Source organism: Trichechus manatus, unplaced genomic scaffold, assembly GCF_000243295.1.
Source record: "Trichechus manatus latirostris isolate Lorelei unplaced genomic scaffold, TriManLat1.0 scaffold00232, whole genome shotgun sequence".
Classification (NCBI taxonomy): domain Eukaryota; kingdom Metazoa; phylum Chordata; class Mammalia; order Sirenia; family Trichechidae; genus Trichechus; species Trichechus manatus.
In genome coordinates this window covers 3,027,857-3,048,513 of record NW_004444168.1, presented here as the reverse complement: position 1 = coordinate 3,048,513, position 20,657 = coordinate 3,027,857, and the positions used below count along the sequence as shown (strand labels likewise).

The 20,657-nt window shown below is 38.1% G+C and overlaps 1 protein-coding gene and 1 pseudogene across 1 annotated transcript; both read left to right on the top strand.

Moving 5' to 3' along the window:
• Nucleotides 1-1,521: 1,521 nt before the first annotated feature.
• LOC101354729 (olfactory receptor 51L1-like) lies at nucleotides 1,522-2,830 on the top strand. The gene has a single exon (XM_004389106.2). The coding sequence runs from the start codon at nucleotides 1,880-1,882 to the stop codon at nucleotides 2,828-2,830; it is 951 nt and encodes a 316-aa protein (XP_004389163.1). The 5' UTR covers nucleotides 1,522-1,879.
• Nucleotides 2,831-14,033: 11,203 nt separating this feature from the next.
• On the top strand, nucleotides 14,034-14,967 carry LOC101359158 (olfactory receptor 51A7-like; annotated as a pseudogene).
• Nucleotides 14,968-20,657: the final 5,690 nt, after the last annotated feature.

Here is a 20,657-nt window from a genome sequence, read left to right as displayed (position 1 = left end):
ATCACAACAGAGTGTTCTGGACATAGCTGGAGAAGGATGTAAAACAAAATTATAACTCACAAAAAGAAGACCAGATTTACTGGCCTAAAGGATACTGGAGAAACCCTGAGAGTTTGGCCCCCAGACACCCTTTTAGCTCAGTGGTGAAGTCACCTCCGAGGTTCACCGTTCAGCCTGGGAGTGGACAGCCCCATAAAACCAATGTTAAACTCTCAAGAGGTCAGAGACGAAAGGTCTACCAGGTAGGACTAGGGAAATGCTGAGACACTGCCGCAGAGATTTCTGAAGCTATGAAGTTGAAACTTTTATGGAAGAGGCAAGGGAAAATTTTTCTTAGGGACAGTCAATGGGGTTAGACAGGGATAAAATAAAGAACCAGAACATTGAAGGAGCAGAGAATTCCATAGAACCTAGCTGCTGTGCTGAATGCTGTCAACCTAAGGTAAAACAAGAGCATATTTATATCAAGCACTGAAGGAGAGTTAGATCAAGCACTGGAGGAGAGGAGTTCACAATGAAGAAGCAAAGACAGACTTTAGAACTATTTTGAAACAGAAGGAAAGAACTAAATTGTGTCCAAGAGACACTGATGGTGAGTGCTTGGGACTATATTTGTGGGATTGCTATGGATTCACAGAGTAGGTACAAATGAATCAGGAAATTGGGAAAGCATTTAACATTTGGGTTGAATATTCTTTTTTTAAAAAAAGCTAGAGGCCTGATGGCACAGTGGTTAAGAGCTCGGCTGCTAACCAAAAGGTTGACTGTTCGAATCCGCCAGTGGCTTCCTGAAAACCCTATGGGGCAGTCCTACTCTGTCCTGTAGGGTTGCTATGAGTCAGAATCGACTCAACAGTAATGGGTTTTATTCTTTTAAAAACATGATTGTAAGCATTATGTTGAAAGAAAAAAAATCAAACAAGAAATGATGAATAGAAATCAAAAATTATTACTAATTTTAAGACACATAATATGTAATGGATACCTGTGCTAAATGTGTTGTTTGCATTTTATGTTGTTAGAGTTCAGACAGGAAACCATCCTTAGAAGGAATTTTATAGTTACTTTGTGAATTTATTCCCTAAAGATTTATTTTAAAAGTCCTTAAACCCAGATTATATATATACATATATATATCTACATATATATACACCTCCATTCCCATCATGAGAATTTTAAGTTAAGGAAGAGTTGCTGAGTTGCTGTACTAAACAGCTAAAAAATGCAAAAGTGTGCTAGGTTTTTATGGACTTTATCTCTCTTCTCTTTTTCATTTCCTCTTTTCATATAATGGGGTGTTCATCTTTTATAAATAAGTATTAAATATTTGAAATTGTTAAATGTTATAAATTATTAAGTTAAAAATTAGAAAAAAATATGAAAGGAAATTATGTTGAATCCTTGGGACCAATCAAATTGACATGCATGAGAAGGCAGCCTAGGGGTAATAAATGATTAATCCAAGAATATTACTTACAGGAAGCTTGTGTAAATCACTGGGTATTTATTCTGACTTTTCTGTTTTCATCTTCACAATATATAGTAAAGGTTTTCTTTCTCTACTCTCTTCTTGTTTAAATTTTTCAGTGTCTTTGATGCAAACCCAACAATGTCCTTATCGGAGATGATCAAATTTGTGTGGTCTACATGTTTGTTCCAGAATTTGGTGCTCTCTGCGACTGGGAATCATTATTTAGATTAGATTTATAGGAAGTACCTCCTACTTACCTCCCACTGTGAGAATGAGGAGAAATGTATCTTACCCTGATTGCACTGCCTCCACTCAAAAGGGATAGCTTTGTGGGATAAGAAAAGATAACAGAGAACACGCCTCTCAGTTTGCCCAAGGCCACTATTTGTAAGGCATCTCAAGATCACTATGGAGGTCTGGAATAGTAGTGATGCTATGGAGCCCATATTTGTTCTGAAGGGTTTTCCTGGACTGGAGCATGTTCATTCTTGGCTCTCAATTCCATTCTGTCTTGTGTACTTGGTAGCATTTGTTGGTAATGTTACTATCCTCTCTGTCATTTGGGTAGAGTCTTCACTCCACCAGCCCATGTATTACTTCCTTTCCATCCTGGCACTAACTGACCTGGGTATGTCCCTGTCCACACTTCCCACCATGCTTGCTGTGTTATGGTTAGATGCTCGGGAGATCCAGGCAAGTGTTTGCTATGCTCAGCTTTTCCTCATCCACACTTTCACACTTCTGGAGTCCTCAGTGCTGCTGGCTATGGTCTTTGCCCGTTTTGTTGCTATCTGCTGTCCACTGCACTATTCCACCATCCTCACCAACAGTGTAATTGGCAAGATTGGTTTGGCCTGCTTGCTGTGGAGCATTGGAGTTGTACTGCCTACACCTTTGCTACTGAGACATTATCACTACTGCCATATAAATGTTCTCTCCCATGCCTTCTGCATGCACCAGGATGTTCTTAAATTATCCTGCTCAGATGCCAGGATCAATAACATTTATGGATTATGTGTAGTTATCACCACACTGGGTGTGGATTCAGTTTTCATACTTCTTTCTTATGTCCTGATTCTGAATGCTATTCTGGGCATTGGAGCTCATGAAGAGCAGCTAAAGGCACTCAACACGTGTGTATCTCATGTCTTTGTGGTGCTCATCTTCTTTGTGCCAGTCATTGGAGTATCAATGGTCCATCAATTTGGGAAGTATCTATCTCCCATAGTTCAGGTCCTCATGGCTGACCTCTACTTGCTTCTTCCCCCGGTGCTCAACCCTGTTGTCTACAGTGTCAGGACAAAGCAGATGCATCTAGGAATTCTCTGTGAGTTTGGGATAGGAGGAGGCTTTAGGTAACCTTGATCATCCAGTTTTCCCACTGAAAAACCTGGGGCAACTGTTTTAGTATAGTAAAGACTAAAACATCTGAAGATAGTTTATTTAGTTATAATCCGTAATTCTCCTACTTCCTAGATAAACAAACAAACAACAACAAAAAAAACCTGTTGCTGTTGAGTTGATTCAAACTCATTGCAACCCCTATAGGACAGAGTAGAAGTGCCCCATAGGGTTTCCAAGGAGCAGCTGGTAGATTCAAACCACTGACCTCTCGGTTAGCAGCCCAGCTCTTAACCACTGAGCCTAGATATGCAATTTTAATTTCCTTAACCTTTATGAGAGTCAGGTTATTCTTGGCCATATTGTGATAATAATTATAACTCTATCTGTCCCCAAGAGCATTATGAGACTTATAAGAGACAATACAAGTAAAAGAGATTAAGCTAAAAAGTGGCACAAATTTGTTAACATTATTAAATTATTATTATTAAAGCTAATAATAACCTTATTTGTGAAATGTAACCACAGGTACATAATTTCTATTTTTAATGGTCTAAAACCCAGAGATCAATCTCAATCTCTTTCTCCTGTTTTGAATAAATTTATCCATGTTTTACTTTTCTGTCATGATATCATAACTTTTTCTGCCCAGATTTCTGACTTCTTGGGGCAAGTTTGGAACTCGGATTTTTGGCAGGACTTTGAATTATTACTGTGGCTGTTGGCTGCGGACTAAGTCCTTACCTCATCACTGGGCAAAGATGTGTCCTTTATCCTATTGCTACTGTACATCTATAAGCTCCCATAGTTTCCTTGCAAATACTGAGATGGACACATGGCTGTTGCTCAAGCAATCCTAGTAGTGCATCTGTAAACATACGGGCAATTGTGTAGGCTAGAGGACAGGATTTCAGCTCTCACTGTATGAGTGGGTTGGGAGTTGTGCACAAAACTCCACCCTCATCTTTTGATAATATCTTCTCCTGTTCTACATGCCTGTGTGGATCTCACGTGTCACTGTGTCTTTCTCAATTTCTTCTTTGTTGCCAATCTATCACTTTGCTCTTCTTCACTAGGATGATGTACACACATGCTTTCATTGTTGATATTTTTATTATTTCATTGCATATGTACTTTGTTCTTAGTTGAGTTGCAAACTTCTTAAGCAGAGGCCATGACAGCTACACTAGCACATCATTACAGGGCTCCTCTCCCCCAACAATTATGAGCACTCAGAAAATAGTTGCAAGCACAAATGTTATTACCTATTGTTTCATCAAAATAATATATTGAGAAATATGAAACATCTATTGTAAAGTTATTGCATTCAATACTATAGCTATATAAAAAATAAAATACACAGTCTTCATGTTTAAGAATTAATGTTTAGAGATGGAGATACATATGTAAAAAATTAGTAAAAGTAAGTGTAAACAGGTGTGTAATTGAGATTGTTACATGGTACAATATTAAGGGTAGTCAATTTTACATGAGGATTTAGGAAGCAAGGATTAAAGTAATTGACACTTATTTGTACCTTATGGGTCGCATTCATTCTTACTAGTTGGGCAGAGGGGGAAAGATAGTAGTGTACTGAAGCTGGCTTTTACTGCATCATGAAAGCTGACTGGGCATATTTTGTTCCAGCTCCATGTTCACATTGGTATTTTGAAATTGGCCATGATGGAAGTATTTACACCACAGAAATTAGCAAACACTACAAACTAAGGCTTTTAAAAATTTCTTAGAGAGCTGGTTGCTAAACATATGCTAACACACCAATGGGGAAAGGTATTTCAGGAAGATTAGGGAACATACGTAAAAGCGAAAAGTTGAAAAAGAGCATGCATTAGTAACATACTCCAGTCTCTAGGAGGAACTTAAGACTTGACAAACCATTTCATGTTACCTGACAAGATAATGGGCTCTGACATGTGTCATGATGAACATAGAGATACACTACCCAGCTCCCCCTTTCATAAAGGAATTGCTGCCTCAGCTGCTGAGAGTGCTGTCAGCAGAGATTCTTTAGCTGAGTGTCCCTTAAAGAATTACCTTACCTGCAGAAATCTGTTATGACCAAGATCAAGCCTATCCTGGTATTTCCCATCCAACAGCTGAGATATAAATGTATAAAGGCCTTTTGGTCCAATGCAGGACGATTCATTTGAAGAATTTTATCTCCAGAACTCCCTGTGGTGTTGGCTAAGACTCTCATCAGGCCTGCTTGACAGCTCATTTTTTTTTCCCTTGATGTATGCTGCTTCTATCCCCTTTTTGCATAAGATGCTTATTCTCAGGGCTCTCCATAATAAACACATAACATTAACTTTCACCTCAGATTATGCTTTAGAAAAAAATTGGTTCTCAAAAAATCTGTGACACGAATGAAGAGCACAACAAAATTCTAAAGGACACCCTTTTGCAGATGAATGGAACAACAAGAGGAGCCATGTTTTTTGATTCTGTAAGTCTTAATTGGAAGATCAGACCCAATGTGTGAGCCTGTTGTTGTTTGTTGTTGGTTGCCGTTGAGTCAATTCTGACTTATGTCAACCCCCCTGTGTGCACAATAGAACCACTCCATAGGGTTTTCAAAGTTATCACCTTTCAGAAATAGATCATGAGGCCTGTTTTCTGAAGTTCCTCTGAGTGGGTTTGAACTGTCAACGTTTTGGCTAGTAGTGAAGTGCTTAACTGTTTGCACTGGAATGGAAGTGACTTAGCTGCTCTGGCTTCTCTACCATAGGCCTTGAGCATAAGGACAGACAGATGGGATCTTGGAGGCTCTCACCTGGCTCAGGTGAGAATAGCACATTTTGTATACATCTAGGATCAAATTCTTGCTACTTATGTTATTTGTGTTAAAATTTTAAAATGTATTAGGTCAATTACCTGATTCAAATTCTAATTCTATAAATAACCAACACAAAATTTCTCACTAGTATCTTATTTGAGTTTAAAAAATGCACTGAATTGATATTTTATTGGAAATGACTTGACTCGATCTGGCACTGAAGAGTGGAAACCAAATGATGGATCTGAGAGATACTTTACATTGCAAATAGAGACATGTCGATTAATTATAAGTTATGGGAAAAAAAAAAAAGAATTGGTCTTGGGAAATAACACCAATAACATAAATGAGATGAATTTCCTTGTAGTGAAAGGTGAAGAGCAGGGGAGAAGGAGCACAAGCAGAGAGGTGGATTTTATCTTAAGCAAAGGAGATTTGCCAGTCCCATCCCAACTCTCGTATCTACCATCTGTGTAATTTGAGAGTGAATACATAAGATGTCTGTTACAATTGCACTCTTTGGGAAATTTGTTTCTTTGCTAGATAGTGACAACATGGGGTTGTAACACTTTTTGTATTCTATTAACTTTTGTCTTTTCATATAATATAACCAAAACACATGCGCATGTGCACATGCGTGCACACACACACACACACACACATACTGCCACTGAGTTGATTCTGACTCATAGCAACCCTGTAGGAAAAATTAGAACTGCTCCATAGGGTTTCCAAGTCTGTAATCTTTTTGGAAGCAGACTGCCACATCTATCTCCTGCTGAGCAGCTGGTGGATTTGAACTGCCAACCTTGTGGTTAGCAGCCAAACATTTAACCACTGCACCACTAGCATTCCTTTCCATTTAATAGAGCAGCTCATAATTGCAAAGAGGTACTTTTAAGGATGAAATGATGTCCCAGGGAGTCATATTTGTAGACCAGTTTGACTAGGACTTGTTGCTGGATGAAGGTAATGGAATGTCCACCTTTCTGTTGAGTGGCTGAATGTATTAAGTATCATGGTTTAACTGTATAATAAAATATATATATGTATATATCCCGTATCACTTTATTATTTATGAGTTTTATCATAAGCACTACTTTTAAGCAATAAATATATACTTTGCATCCATATTTTTGCATTTCTTACAGCAGCTCAACAAGGTGGGTTTCATTATTCCTGTTGTACAGTTACAAAAATATGGTCTAAAGATTCTGATTAAATTTTACAGACTTCCATAGTCAATAACTGATGTATCTGTCTGTCTATTCAGAGCACAGAAGTTTTCTTCTGCAGTATTCTATGGACTGACTCTGTTATTTTCTCCATCAGATATTTCAAGGAACACTTCCCAGTTGCTGCCTAATCTGGACTCTCAGAGTTTGGAGTGAGGATGACCATCTCTTGTCCCTGGTCAGGAGAGGTGGCTCCGATGGCAGTGGCATAATTTATTCTCACAGGAGGCTGTGTTGAGACAAAGCCTGGTCCTGAGGGAATGGACTAGTCAAGAGGGATCAGACAGGGTAGGGCAGTTAAAGCACAGAAGTGCAGTGCAAATAAAGCACCTAGCTGGATAGAGTCAAGGATGCTGAAGGCAAAAAAAGCTATCTTGGCTCTGGAGTCACTGAAGGAGAGATTGATGCCTCACTCAAGATACCTGTGTCTTTGAAGAACTATTTACCTTAGGAACCACTGTATGTTTTATTCTTCTTTCCTCTTACGCCCATCTTCAGTGGCTTCCTCTACTTAAAAGAAATCCCTAGGCCTGGTGGACTGAAAACTCAAGCAACCTGCATCAGGGGCAATGACTGACTGTACTTGAGGACTCAGGTGTCCCTGAAGGAAGGCTTTGAGGTGAGAAGAATGGGTAAGGAAATGTATTTGAGAGCAGGACATAATTTGCTATGGTTCACACAGTCGAATTCCTTTGCACAGTCAATAAAACACAGGTAAACATCTTTCTGGTATTCTCTGCTTTTGGCCAAGATCCATCTGACATCAGCAGTGATATCCCCTGTTCTATGTCCTCTTCTGAATCCAGCTTGAATTTCTGGCAGTTCCTTGTCAGTGTACTGTGGCAACACTTTTGAATTAACTTCTCCAAAATTTTACTTGCATGTGATATCAGTGATATCGTTTGATAATGGTATTGGCCGTTTTGAATTGGACAATCATATGGTCTACTATGCCGGAAATGAAAATTGAAAAGGAAAGGTGTCACATCATCATCAAAAATAACATTTCAAAATATATCCTGAAGTACAGTACTGTCAGTGATAGGATAATATCTATATTCCTACAAGGAAAACCAGTTAATACAACTATTATTCAAAATCACGCACCAACCACTAATGTCAAAGATGAAATTAAAGATTTTTACCAATTTCTGCAGTCTGAAGTTGATCAAACATGCAATCAAGATGGATTGATAATTACCAATGACTGGAATGTGAAAATTTGAAACAGAGGAAGGATGGGTAATTGTAAAATATGACCTTGATGATAGAAACGATGCGGGAGACCACATGATAGAATTTTGAAAGACCAATTCAAATTCATTGCAAAAACCTTTTTCAACAATATAAATGGTGATTATACACATGGACCTTCCTATGGAATATACAGGAATGAAATTGACTACATCTGTGGAAAGAGACAATGGAGAAGCTCAATATCATCAGTCACAACAAGGCCAGAGGCTGACTGCAAAACATACGATCAATTACTCATATGCAAGTTTAAGTTGAAGCTGAAGAAATTAAAAAAAGTCTACCTAAAGCATGACCTTGAGTATACACTGCTTGAATTAAGAGATCATCTCAATAATAGATTTGACGCATTGAGCATTAATGACAAAAGACCAGATGAGTTGTGGAATGACATCAAGGGCATCATACATAAAGAAAGCAAAATGTCATTAAAAAGACATGAAAGAAAGAAAATACTAAAATGGATGTCAGAAGAGACTCTGAAACTTGCTCTTAAACTTAGAGTATCTAAAGTGAATGGAGAAATGATGAAGTAAAAGAGCTAAAAGGAAGACTTCAAAGGGCAGCTCGAGTAGAAAAAGTAAAGTATTATAATGAAATGCGCAAAGACCTAGAGTTAGAAACCCAAAAGAAAAGAACATGCTTCGAATTTCTCGAGCTGAAAGAAAAATATCAAGCCTCGAGTGCAGTTTTGAGAGATTGTATGGGTAAGATATTGAACGACACAGGAAGCATGAAGGAACGATGGAAGGAATACACAGATGCACTGTACAAACAGAATTGGTTGATGTTCAACTATTTCAGAGGTAGCATAGGATCAACAACGGATGGTATTGAAGGAAAAAAATCCAAGCTGCACTGAAGGCATTGGCAAAAAACAAGGCTCCAGGAATTGACAGAATACCAATGGAGATGTTTCAACAAACAGATGTCAAGGTGGAAGTACTCACTCATCTATGCCAAGAAATTTGGGAGATAGCTACCTGGTCAATTGACTGGAAGAGATTCATATTTGTGCCCATTCGAAAGAAAGGTGATCCAGCAGAATACGAACGTTATCGAACAATATCATTAATATTATATACAAGTAAAGTTTTGCAGAAGATATTTTAAAAACAGTTGCAGCAGTACATAGATAGAGAATTGCCGAAATTCAAGCCAGATTCAGAAAAGGACATGGAACAGGGGACATCATTGCTGCTGTCAGATGGATTTCGGCTGAAAGCAGAGAATACCAGAAAGATGCTTACTCGTGTTTTATCAACCATGCAAAGACATTTGACTGTGTGGATCATAAAAAATTATGGATAACATTGCTAAGAATGGGAATTCCAGAACACTTAATTGTGCTCATATGGAAAATGTACGTAGACTAAGAGGCGGTCATTTGAACAAAACAAGGGGTTATTGGATGGTTTAAAATTCAGAAAGGTAGGTGTCAGAATTGTATTCTTTCACCATACTTATTCAATCTGTATGCTGAACAAATAATCTGAGAAGCTGTACCATATGAAGAAGAAAGCAACATCAGGATTGGAGGAAGACTCATTAAAAACTTGTGATATGCAGATGACACAACTTTGCTTGCTGAAAGTGAAGATGACTTGAAGTACTTACTGATGAAGATCAAAGACCACAGCCCTCATTATGGATTACACCTCAACAAACAGAAAACAAAAAGTCCTCAAAACTGGACCAATAAGTAACACCATGATAAATGGAGAAAATATTGAAATTGTCAAGGATTTCATTTTACTTTGATCCGCAATCAATGCCCATGGAAGCAGCAGTCAAGAAATTAAATTACATATTGCATTGGGCACATCTGCTGCAATAGACCTCTTTAAAGTGTTAAAAAGCAAAGATGTCACTTTGAGGGCTAATGGGTGCCTAACCCCTGCCATTTTATTTTCAGTTGCCTCATGTGCACTTGAAAGCTGTTCAATGAATAAGCAAGACCGAAGAGGAACTGATGCCTTTGAATCATAGTGTTGGTTAAGAATATTGAATATACCACAGACTGCCAGAAGAATGAACAAATCTATCTTGGAAGAAGTACAGCCAGAATGTGCCTTAGAAGTGAGAATGGCGTGACTTCATCCCACATACTTTGGACATGTTATCAGGAGAGACCAGTCCCTAGAGAAGAACATCATGCTTAGTAATGTAGCGGGTCAATGAAAAAGAGGAAAGCCCCCAATGATATAGATTGACACATTGGCTGCAACAATGGGATCAAGCATAGAAACAATTGTAAGAGTGGTGCAGGACTGGGCAGTGTTTCATTATTTTCTACATAAGGTCACCGTGAGTCAAAACTGACTTGACAGCACCTAACAACAACGTGTTAATTCTACGTTTAACATATAGAGGAACTGCCAAACTGTATTCCAAATTGACTGCACCATTTTACAGTCCCACCACCAATGAAGGAAGGTTTAAATTTTCACCCATGTTTGCCAAAATTTGTTATTGTTTGTCTTTATTGTTAATTTTCCTGTTTTTTTTTAATTTTAATTTTAGCCACCCTGTATTGTGAAATGGGGCCCTGATGGCACAGTGGTTAAGAGCTTGGCTGCTAACCAAATGGTCAACAGTTCAAATCCACCAGTCGCTCCTTGGAAACCCTATGGGGCATTTCTACTCTGTCCTATAGGGTTGCTATGAGTCCCAATCAACTCAATGTCGATAAGTTCATATTGTGAAATAGCATCTGATTGTGGTATTTACTTGCATGCAAGACCTGGAGCTAGAAAACCAAAAGGGAAGAACAAGCTCAGCATTTCTCAAGCTGAAAGAACTGAAGAAAAAATTCAAGCCTCAAGTTGCAATACTGATGGATTCTATGCAGAAAATATTAAAAGACACAGGAAGCATCAAAAGAAGATAATAAGAATACACAAATACACTATACCAAAAAGAATTGGTCGACATTCAACCATTTCAAGAGGTAATATATGATCAGGAACCGATGGTACTGAAGGAAGAAGTCCAAGCTGCACTGAAAGCATTGGTGAAAAACAAGGCTCTGGGAATTAATGGAATACCAATTGAGATGTTTCAACAAACGGATGTAGCACTGGAAGTGCTCACTCGTCTACGCCAAGAAATTTGGAGGACAACTACCTGGCCAACTGACTGGAAGAGATCCATATTTATGCCTATTCTGAAGAAAGGTGATCTATCCAATTGCGGAAATTATCTAACAAGATCATTAATATCAAATGCAAGCAAAATTTGGCTGAAGATTATTCAAAAGTAGCTGCAGCAATATATCGACAGGGAACTGCTAGAAATTCAGGCTGGATTCAGAAGAGGATGCGGAACCAGGGATGTCATTGCTGATGTCAGATGGATCCTGGCTGAAAGCAGGGAATACCAGAAAGATGTTTACTTGTGTTTTATTGACTATGCTAAGGCATGCTACTGTGTGGATCATAACAAATTATGGATAACATTGCAGGGAATGGGAATTCTGAAACACTTAATTGTGCTTATGAGGAATCTGTACGTGGATCAAGAGGCAGTAGTTTGTACCAAACAAGGGGATGCTGCATGGTTTAAATTCAGGAAAGTTGTGTGTCAGGGTTGTATCATTTCACCATACCTATTCAGTCTGTATGCTGAGCAAATAATCCGAGAAGCTGGACTATATGAAGAAGAATAGGGCATCAGGATTGGAGGAGGACTCATTAACAACTTGCGTTATGCAGATGACACAGTCTTGCTTGCTGAAAGTGAAGAGGACTTGAAGCACTTATACTGATGAAGATCAAAGACAACATCCTTCGGTATGGGTTACACCTCAACAAAAAGAAAACAAAAATCCTCACAACTGGACCTATAAGCAACACTATGATAAATGGATAAAAGGTTGAGGTTGTCAAGGATTTCATTTGACTTGAATCCACAATCAACAGCTATAGAAGCAGCACTAAAGAAATCAAAAGACGGATTGCATTAGGCAAATTAGGTGCAAGAGATCTCTTTAAAGTGTTAAAAAGCAAAACTGTCACCTTGAAAACTAAGGTAAGCTTGACCCAAGCCTTGGTGTTTTCAATCACCTCATATGCATGCGAAAGCTGGACAATAAATAAGGAAGACCAAAGAAGAATTGATGCCTTTGAATTGTGGTGTTGGCAAAGAATATTGAATATACCATGGACTGCCAAAAGGAACAAATCTGTCTTGGAAGAAGTACAACCAGAATGCTCCTTGGAAGTAAGGATGGCGAGACTGCGTCTCAAATACTTTGGACTTGTTATCAGGAGAGATCAGTCCCTGGAGGACATCATGCTTGGTAGAGCAGAGGGTCAGTGAAAAAGAGGAAAACCCTCAACGAGATGGATTTACACAGTTTCTGCAGCAGTGGGTTCAAGCATAGCAACACTTGTGAGGATGGCGCAGGACTGGGCAGTGTTTCATTCTGTTGTGCATAGGGTCGTTATGAGTTGGAACTGACTTGACTGCACCTAACAACAACAACGACCAATGATGTTGAATATCTCTTTATGTTCATTGTTGATTTTTAAAGTTCTTTATATATTTTGAATACAAATTCAGATACATGATTTGTGAATATTTTTCTCTCATTCAATGTGTTGATTTTTTTTTTTTAGTTTTTTTTTTTATTGTACTTCAGGTGAAGGTTTACAGAACAAGTAGTTTCTCATTAAACAGTCAGTACACATATTGTTTTATGTCATTGGTTAACAACCCCACGACATGTCAACCCTCTCCCTTCTCCACCTTTTTTTTTGGTGAAAATATACATAGCCAAAGATACACCATCCGTTTCAAAAATTTCTATGTGCACAGTTCAGTGACATCAATTATTTTCTTCCAGTTGTACTGTTATTCTCGCTTTAGATGAAGGTTTACAGAACAAAATAGTTTCTCATTAAACAGTTAGTACACATGTTGCCCTATGACAATGGTTAACAACGCCACTACATGTCAGCACTGTCCTTACTCAACTTTGGGTTCCCTATCACCAGCTTTCCTGTCTCCTTCTGCCTTCTAGTCCTTGTCCCTGGACTGCTGTGCCTCATTAGTTTCATTTTGTTATATGGGGCTGTCCAGTCTCCAGCTGAACAGTGAACCTCAGAAGTGACTTCACGACTGAGCTAGAAGGGGTCTGGGGGCCATACTCTCAGGGTTTAGTCAGTGTGTTGATTTTTTACTTTCTTGATGGTGTTTTTTTGAAACACACAGTTTTTCATTTTGATGAAGTTCAGTTTACGTATTTTTCTTCTCTTGCTTGAGTTTTTGGTGCCAAGAATACATTGTTTATATCTGAAGATCTAATTGTATGTTTTCTTCTAAAAGCTCTCCTGTCTTAGCTCTTAAATTTAGGTCTACAATATATTTTGAGGTGATTTTTGTATATAGTTTGAGGAAGAGGTCCAACTTCATTCTTTTGCAAGTGAATATTCAGTTAAGCCAGCACCATTTTTTGAAAAGGATGCAGTTTTGTAAAGTGTAAATTCTTCAATAATTACAACATGATTGTAATAAGTGATGCTCCTAATTTGATTTCATACTCATCCATACATTTTACAAATTTATGCGGTATTTCTATCTTAAAAAAATGCTATCAAAAATGGAGGCTGAGAAATTTGCTGCTTCATTTCTATATGCTGAGACCAAAAAAAGCATTTGGAATATTGATATTTGTCTATTGTTATTTACATGTGGAAATTAATATGTTTTCATGTTTTTTTCGTATCCTATTTACATGGGTCATGATGTTACTCCTGACCATATTCTATAAAGCGTTTTGTTTTAGTCTTAAGAATTATTAAGGATTATAGCTGGAATCTCAATTATTTCCAAAAACCAAACTACTCATACATACATATTTAAGACAATGTGTTTTTGCCATTGCAGGACCCATCTTCAGAGATCTCCACCCTGATTCCCTCACATTCCTGCCATGTCAGTCTCCAACACCTCTGAAGTGGAAATCTCTACCTTCTTCCTGGTTGGGATCCCAGGAATGGAACTTTCCCACATTTGGGTTGCTATCCCCATTTGTCTCATTTTCCTCTTTGCCATCCTGGGGAACTGCACCATCCTCTTTTACATAAAAACAGAGACCTCTCTGCATGAACCTATGTATTATTTCCTCTCCATGCTGACATTTTCTGACTGTCCATCTCCTCCCTTCCAACTATGGTGAGAATATGCTTGTTCAATGCCACAGGGATTTCCATAAATTCTTGCATTGCCCAAGAGTTTTTCATTCATGGATTCTCAGCCATGGAGACATCTGTACTTTTCATCATGTTTGTTGATTGCTTTATAGCCATGAATAACCCTTTGAGATACACCTCTATACTTACAGGTGCCAGAGTCATTAAAATTGGCCTTGTGATTCCTGTAGTATGTATTTTCTTTATCCTTCCTTTTCCCCTTACTCTAAAGAGGCTGAAATTCTGTAAGAAAAGTGTTCTTTCCCATTCCTACTGCCTCCACCAGGATGTCATGAAGTTGGCATGTTCTGACAATAAGGTCAATATCATCTACGGTTTTTTTGTGGCTCTTATAGTTATGTTAGACTTGCTATGTATTTCTGTGTCTTACATACTGATCCCGAAAATTGTCCTGGGCATTGCCTCACACAAGGATCGTCTCAAGGTCCTTAACACTTGCATTTCCCATATCTGTGCTGTGCTCATCTTCTATGTGCCTGTCATCACCTTAGCTGTCCTTCACCGGTTTGGCAAAAAAATTCCCCAGTTATTAGGATCATTATAGCTGATATCTTTCTTCTGGTTCCCCCTCTAATGAATCCCATTGTATATGCTGTGAAGAGCCAGCAGATTAGAAATGTGATCCTGGGTAAACTATGTAAGAATCAGGTTTGATGGGAAATCTCAGTAGCAATGACAGTCGACTCACCTGGCAATTTCTGAACAGATATAGAGATCTAAGAATGACAATGAAAGAATAGAGGTTGAATGCAAAAATATACTGCATATGCTAGAATGCCCATCAGGTTTCAAGTTAGTGATTTAATTAAGCATAACTATCATGATATATTAGATGCTTGGAAAGTGGACTGGTGGCTAATATACTTACAGCTATGTTTCCCCCTTCCCTTCTTAATTTTACCTCTCTACACAACCAGCTCTATAATTGCATCAAAATCAGCCACAGCAGCACTATTCTAATTAGGATTAGAGAAATTTCTAATGAATCATTCTGAAAACAAGAAGAAAGAAATAAAAGAAGAACATGTTCAGTTAGGAAAAAGCCATAATTGCTCTAATGAACTTAACCATGATGTCGTGACTGGAGTGTGATGCAATATTAAATATACACATGCACACAGAGTCAGCATCTCCTAAATAACTTCTCTCTCTCTCTCTCTCTCTGTGAGTGTGTGTGTATGGATGTCATCAATACTTCCAGTAAGACATTGAAAAGACCCGTGTCCTCAAGTATTGTGAAACATGTTTGGAGATGTGAGGCTCACATACATAAACAATGAAAATTGAATTGAAAACCCATAGACAAGTAACTATGTTATCTGTTTATTTTTTCTACTGTCTGCAATACACTTCAGTAATTGCCTTCTTTGGTGTGCATAATGGGTTAGCTGCTACTTACCTAAGTCTTTACACAGTCTCCTTTTGCAACTGTTGGAACCCTAAACAACAGCATTATTTCCTTATTGTCTATCTCCTGTGCCAACGTGTATGTGATTTAAGATGTTGATTTTAACTTCTGTCATTGTCAGTGCCTAGCCAAGTACCTTGAACATAACAGTTGTTTATTAAAAAATTGTGATCTTAAGAAATATTGAGTATCTACAGGTTAGGAATCCAAGAATGATTTAAACAACTCAGCTTTGAGTAAGGCATTGACCAAGGCAGCTCTTAGGGTGAGGAATCGTCTGTTTGCCTGGGATTGTCCCAGTACAACACTGAAAATCCCATGTTCTGGGAAATCCCTCCATCCCAGGTAAACCAGGACAGCTGGTCACCCTAGCATAGACCATGCACATTTAGTAAGAAGAAAATATTTGATGCTGCAGATTAAACCCAAGTCTTTTGATTCTGTATCTTGTCCTCTTTCCATCATATCACTCCATCAGATTATTGACAGAGGAGAATATTGACCTTATTTTTATATCTGCAATAATGGTGATAAAATTTTTTCTATGCCTTCTCTAGGCAAAACATTTGCAAGGCATTACCCTCAATAAAAGGAGCCCTGGTGGCACAAAGGTTAAGCGCTCGTTTGCTAACAGAAAGGTTGGAGGTTCAAACCTACTCGGGGGCTCCCCAGGAGAAAGACCTGGTGAACTGCTTCTGTAAAGGTTGCAGCCTAGAAAACCCTGTGAGGCAGTTCTACTATGTCACATGGGGTTGGTATAAGCCAAAATCAACTCAATGGCACCGAACAATGAACAGCAACCCTCATAAAGAAACTGAGTCACACGGACATTCATGGTTTCCCCACACCATGTAGCAAAAAAGGAGCAGAGTCAGCATTTGCATCTAGATCCATCTGTCCCCAAAGTCTGTGTTCTTTCCAGTGTGCCAAACTGCACTCTTCCAGTCTGGTTGGGATTTGATTATGTATCCTATTTAAACCAGCAAGGTTTAAATAATGATGCATTACATCTTTATATTGAGGCAATTTTCTCTACCATCATTCTGTTACACACATTTATAGATACAATTACGTTATATACCTTGGTCCAACTTTTATCATATTAATCTACAACCTACCTTTATGGTTTCTTATTATATATTTTATTAAAATAAACTCATTCTTTAAAATTAAATGTTGTCCCAAGTAATAATGTCCATGAAATCATAGATGTGATATGTTTGTTATACAATTTTTAATATATCTCAAAATAAATATGTAACTATTAAAAATTCATTTACTACCTATGTGAAGGCTGAGATATCTAAGAATTATATCAAATAGTGGCTTTTCTATCATAGAGTTTTCTTTTTCAACTTTGCTATAAAAGAAAGATCTTTGATTTTATTTCCCATTAATGTCATTTTGTAAATCCAAATCAGTTAAACTGTTTAGTAGACCTTTGGTCTAGGGCAGTTTTACATTTTCTGCTTTTATTGTTGAGTCTTTTATTTTTAAGATCCTTTTGAATCAAGTTCCTAAAGAAGCTGCTTTGCCTAGAAAGTTACTTATCTGTGGGGTAAGCTATCCAGCCTCTACAGCTCCATGTGGATTTGCAGTTCTTTGGTTATGGTTGGGTAGTCCTCTTTATGCCCACATAGCTGCAGCAGTTGTTGTATTATAAAGTCATCCTTAATTCATTTTATGGGAGGAAACGTAGACTATGGTGCTATTCACGAATTTGCAGATTCCCAAAGATCTCAAGATGCATTTTTAAGAACTCCAAGGGACATCTCTTCATATTACAGCCCTTGCTCACCCAGCTGCTCTAGGATTTCTTGAACTTTTTCCACAAACTTCTCTGAAGGGACATTTCAAGTGAGTCATATTCTGTATCTGGTGATCTTTTGTGGCCTTTTCACGTACCCTCTTCGGTTATATGAAAAACTATCATTTTTCTATTGTGTCTAACTTTTGTTAACCCTCTCCTTCCATTTTAGGGAATCAAAGTCTGCTTTTAAATAAAGAAACCTGTCATTTATTGGAATATAGATTTCTTCCTTTGGTACCATTTTCATTTGCCACTGAATGAATCAGATCTCAGCTTATGGTCATTTGTCATCTGCTGCAGTTTGGACTGGATCATCCTAGCAGCCTGACAATGCTCTGGGCTGTATTCCATGATCTCTTTTAATTCCTTGTTGGCTGCTCACTGGCCCTTTCTTTTTACCTTCCTGCCAGGTTTAATACCTTTTTAGCATGCAGCTATGTTTTTCAGATACTTTTCAAAATGAGATGAAAAACCAAATCTCCAGATCTCTATCCTCAGTGAGCAATATTTTCATATACCCTTCACCATCATTAACTGTTGCAATTCCTCATCTCTGAGCCTGTCCCTCCATAAAAAGAACCACATGAGACATCCAGAGTAGCCATCTAAGATACATCCATTGGTCCTATCCCATCCAGAGCAAAGAAGAATGAAGAAAACCAAAGACACAAGGAAAATTTTAGTCCAAAGGATTAATGGGACCGCATGAACTATAGTCTCCACCAGCCTGAGCCCTGAAGAACTAGATAGTGCCTGGCTACCACTACCAACCACTCTGACATGATCACAATAGAGGATCCTGGCAGAGTGGGATAAAAATTTAGAACAAAATTCAAATTCACAAAAAAAGACCAGACTTACTGGTCTGACAGATACTGGAGGAACCCCCAAGACTATGGTCCCTGGACACCCTGCTAACTCAGAATTGAAGCCACTCCTGAATCCACCTTTCATTTCAAAGATTAGACAGGTCTATAAAACAAACAATATCACATATGAGGAATGTGCTTCTTAGTTCAACCAAGTATGAGACCAAATGGGCAACACCTGCCCAAAAGCAAAACAAGGAAGCAGGAAGGGACAGGAAAACAAGAAAAGACAACAGGAAAACAGGAAGGGACGCAGAGAACCCAGGGTGGAAAGTGAAAGGAGGAGCGTGCAGACAAGTTGTGGGAATTGTAACCAACGCCACAAAACAATTTGTGTATGCAATTTTGAATGAAACACTAATTTGTGCTGTAATCCTTCACCTAAAACACAATAAAATTAAGAGAAAAAAGAGAAATACTGAGTATCTAAGTAAAACCTATAATAAGAAAGTCAAAGCACCCATTAGACAATGTCTGGAAAACCCACTGATAGAGAGCTCACTTGTTCTATAAATTAATTACTCTGGAGAAAAATAAAAATAAAAGGAAGCAAAGATAGTATTCATAAATTTTTTAAAAATAGAGTATACTTATGTATCTATGATGCAAACTGTTAAGCACTTGGCTACTAACTGAAATGTTGGCAGTTCAGATCCACCTAGAGGCACCTCAGAAGAAAGGCCTGGTGATTCACTCCTGAAAGGACACAGCCTTGAAAACACTATGGAGAGCAACTCTACTCTGCAACATATGTGGTCCCTGTGAGTTGGAATTTAAACCTACTTCTAATGAGTACTCCACCACTCGTCTGTCAGTTTGTCATACTTTGGTGGCTTGTGTGTTGCTGTGATGCTGGAAGCTATGTCACCGGTGTTTCAAATACTAGCAGGGTCACCCATAGAGAAAAAGTTTCAGCAGAGCTTTCAGACTAAGACAGACTGGGAAGAAGGACATGGTGATCTACTTCTAAAAAAACTGGCCAGTGAAAAACTTCTGAATAGCAGTGAAAGATTGTGTGATATAGTGCCAGAGATGAGCCTCTCAGGTTAGCAGTCACTCAAAATAAGACTGGGGAAGAGCTGCCTCCTTAAAGTAGAGTTGACCTTAATGATGTGGATGGAGTATAGCTTTCGAGTCCTTCATTTGCTGATGTGGCTTGACTCAAAATAAGAAGAAACAGATGCAAACATCCGTTAATAATTAAAATGTGGAATGTACAAAGTATAAATCAAGGAAAATTGGAAGTTGCCAAAAATGAAATGGAATGCGTAAAGATCAACATCCTAGGTATTAGTGAGCTGAAATGGACTGGTATTGCCATTTTGAATTAGTCCATCATATGGTCTACTATGCTGGGAATGACAGATTGAAGAGGAATGTTGTCAAGTTCATTGTCAAAAAGAACATTTCAAGATATATCCTGAAATAAAACACTTTCAGTGATAGGATAATATCCATACACTTATTTATGCATCAAGCATGAATGCAAACGGTGAAGAAATTGAAAATTTTTACCGGCTTCTACAGTCTGAAATCAATCAAACATGTAATCGAGATGCATTGATAATTACTGGTGATTGGAATGAGAAAGTTGGAAACAAAGAAAAAGGATTGGTAGTTGGAAAATATGGCCTTGGTGATAGAAATGGCGAGGGAGATCACACGGTAGAATTTTGCAAGACAAACAGCTTATTCATTGCAAATACCTTTTTTCAACAACGTAAATGGTGACTATACACACGGAACTTGCCAGATGGAATACACAGGAATCAAATCAACTACATTTGCGGAAAAAGACAGTGGAGAAATTCAATATCATCAGTCAGAAAAAGGCCAGGGGCTGACTGTGGAACAGAATATCAGTTGCTCATATGCAAGTTCAAGTTGAAGCTGAAGAAAATTAGAAAAACTCCCTGATAGCCAAGTATGACCTTGAGTATATACCACCTGAATTAGGGACTATCTCAAATATAAATGTGATGAATTGAACACTAGTAACTGAAGACCAGACGAGTTGTGGGAACACATCAAGGATATCTTACATGAAGAAAGCAAAAGGTCATTAAAAAGAAAAAAAAAGAACCACAAAATGAATGTCAGAAGAGACTCTGAAACTCATTCTTGAAAGTAGAGTAGCTATAATGAAAGGAAGAAATGAAGTAAAAGAGCTGAACAGAAGATTTCAAAGGGCCACTCAAGAAGACAAAGTAACCCTTTTGTTACCTCATTTTTTCTTATTAATTTTTTTTTTGGATGG

Coding starts and splice junctions, on each gene's coding strand:
- LOC101354729 (XM_004389106.2), top strand. CDS start 1,880: ATGGAGGTCTGGAATAGTAGTGATGCTATGGAGCCCATATTTGTTCTG.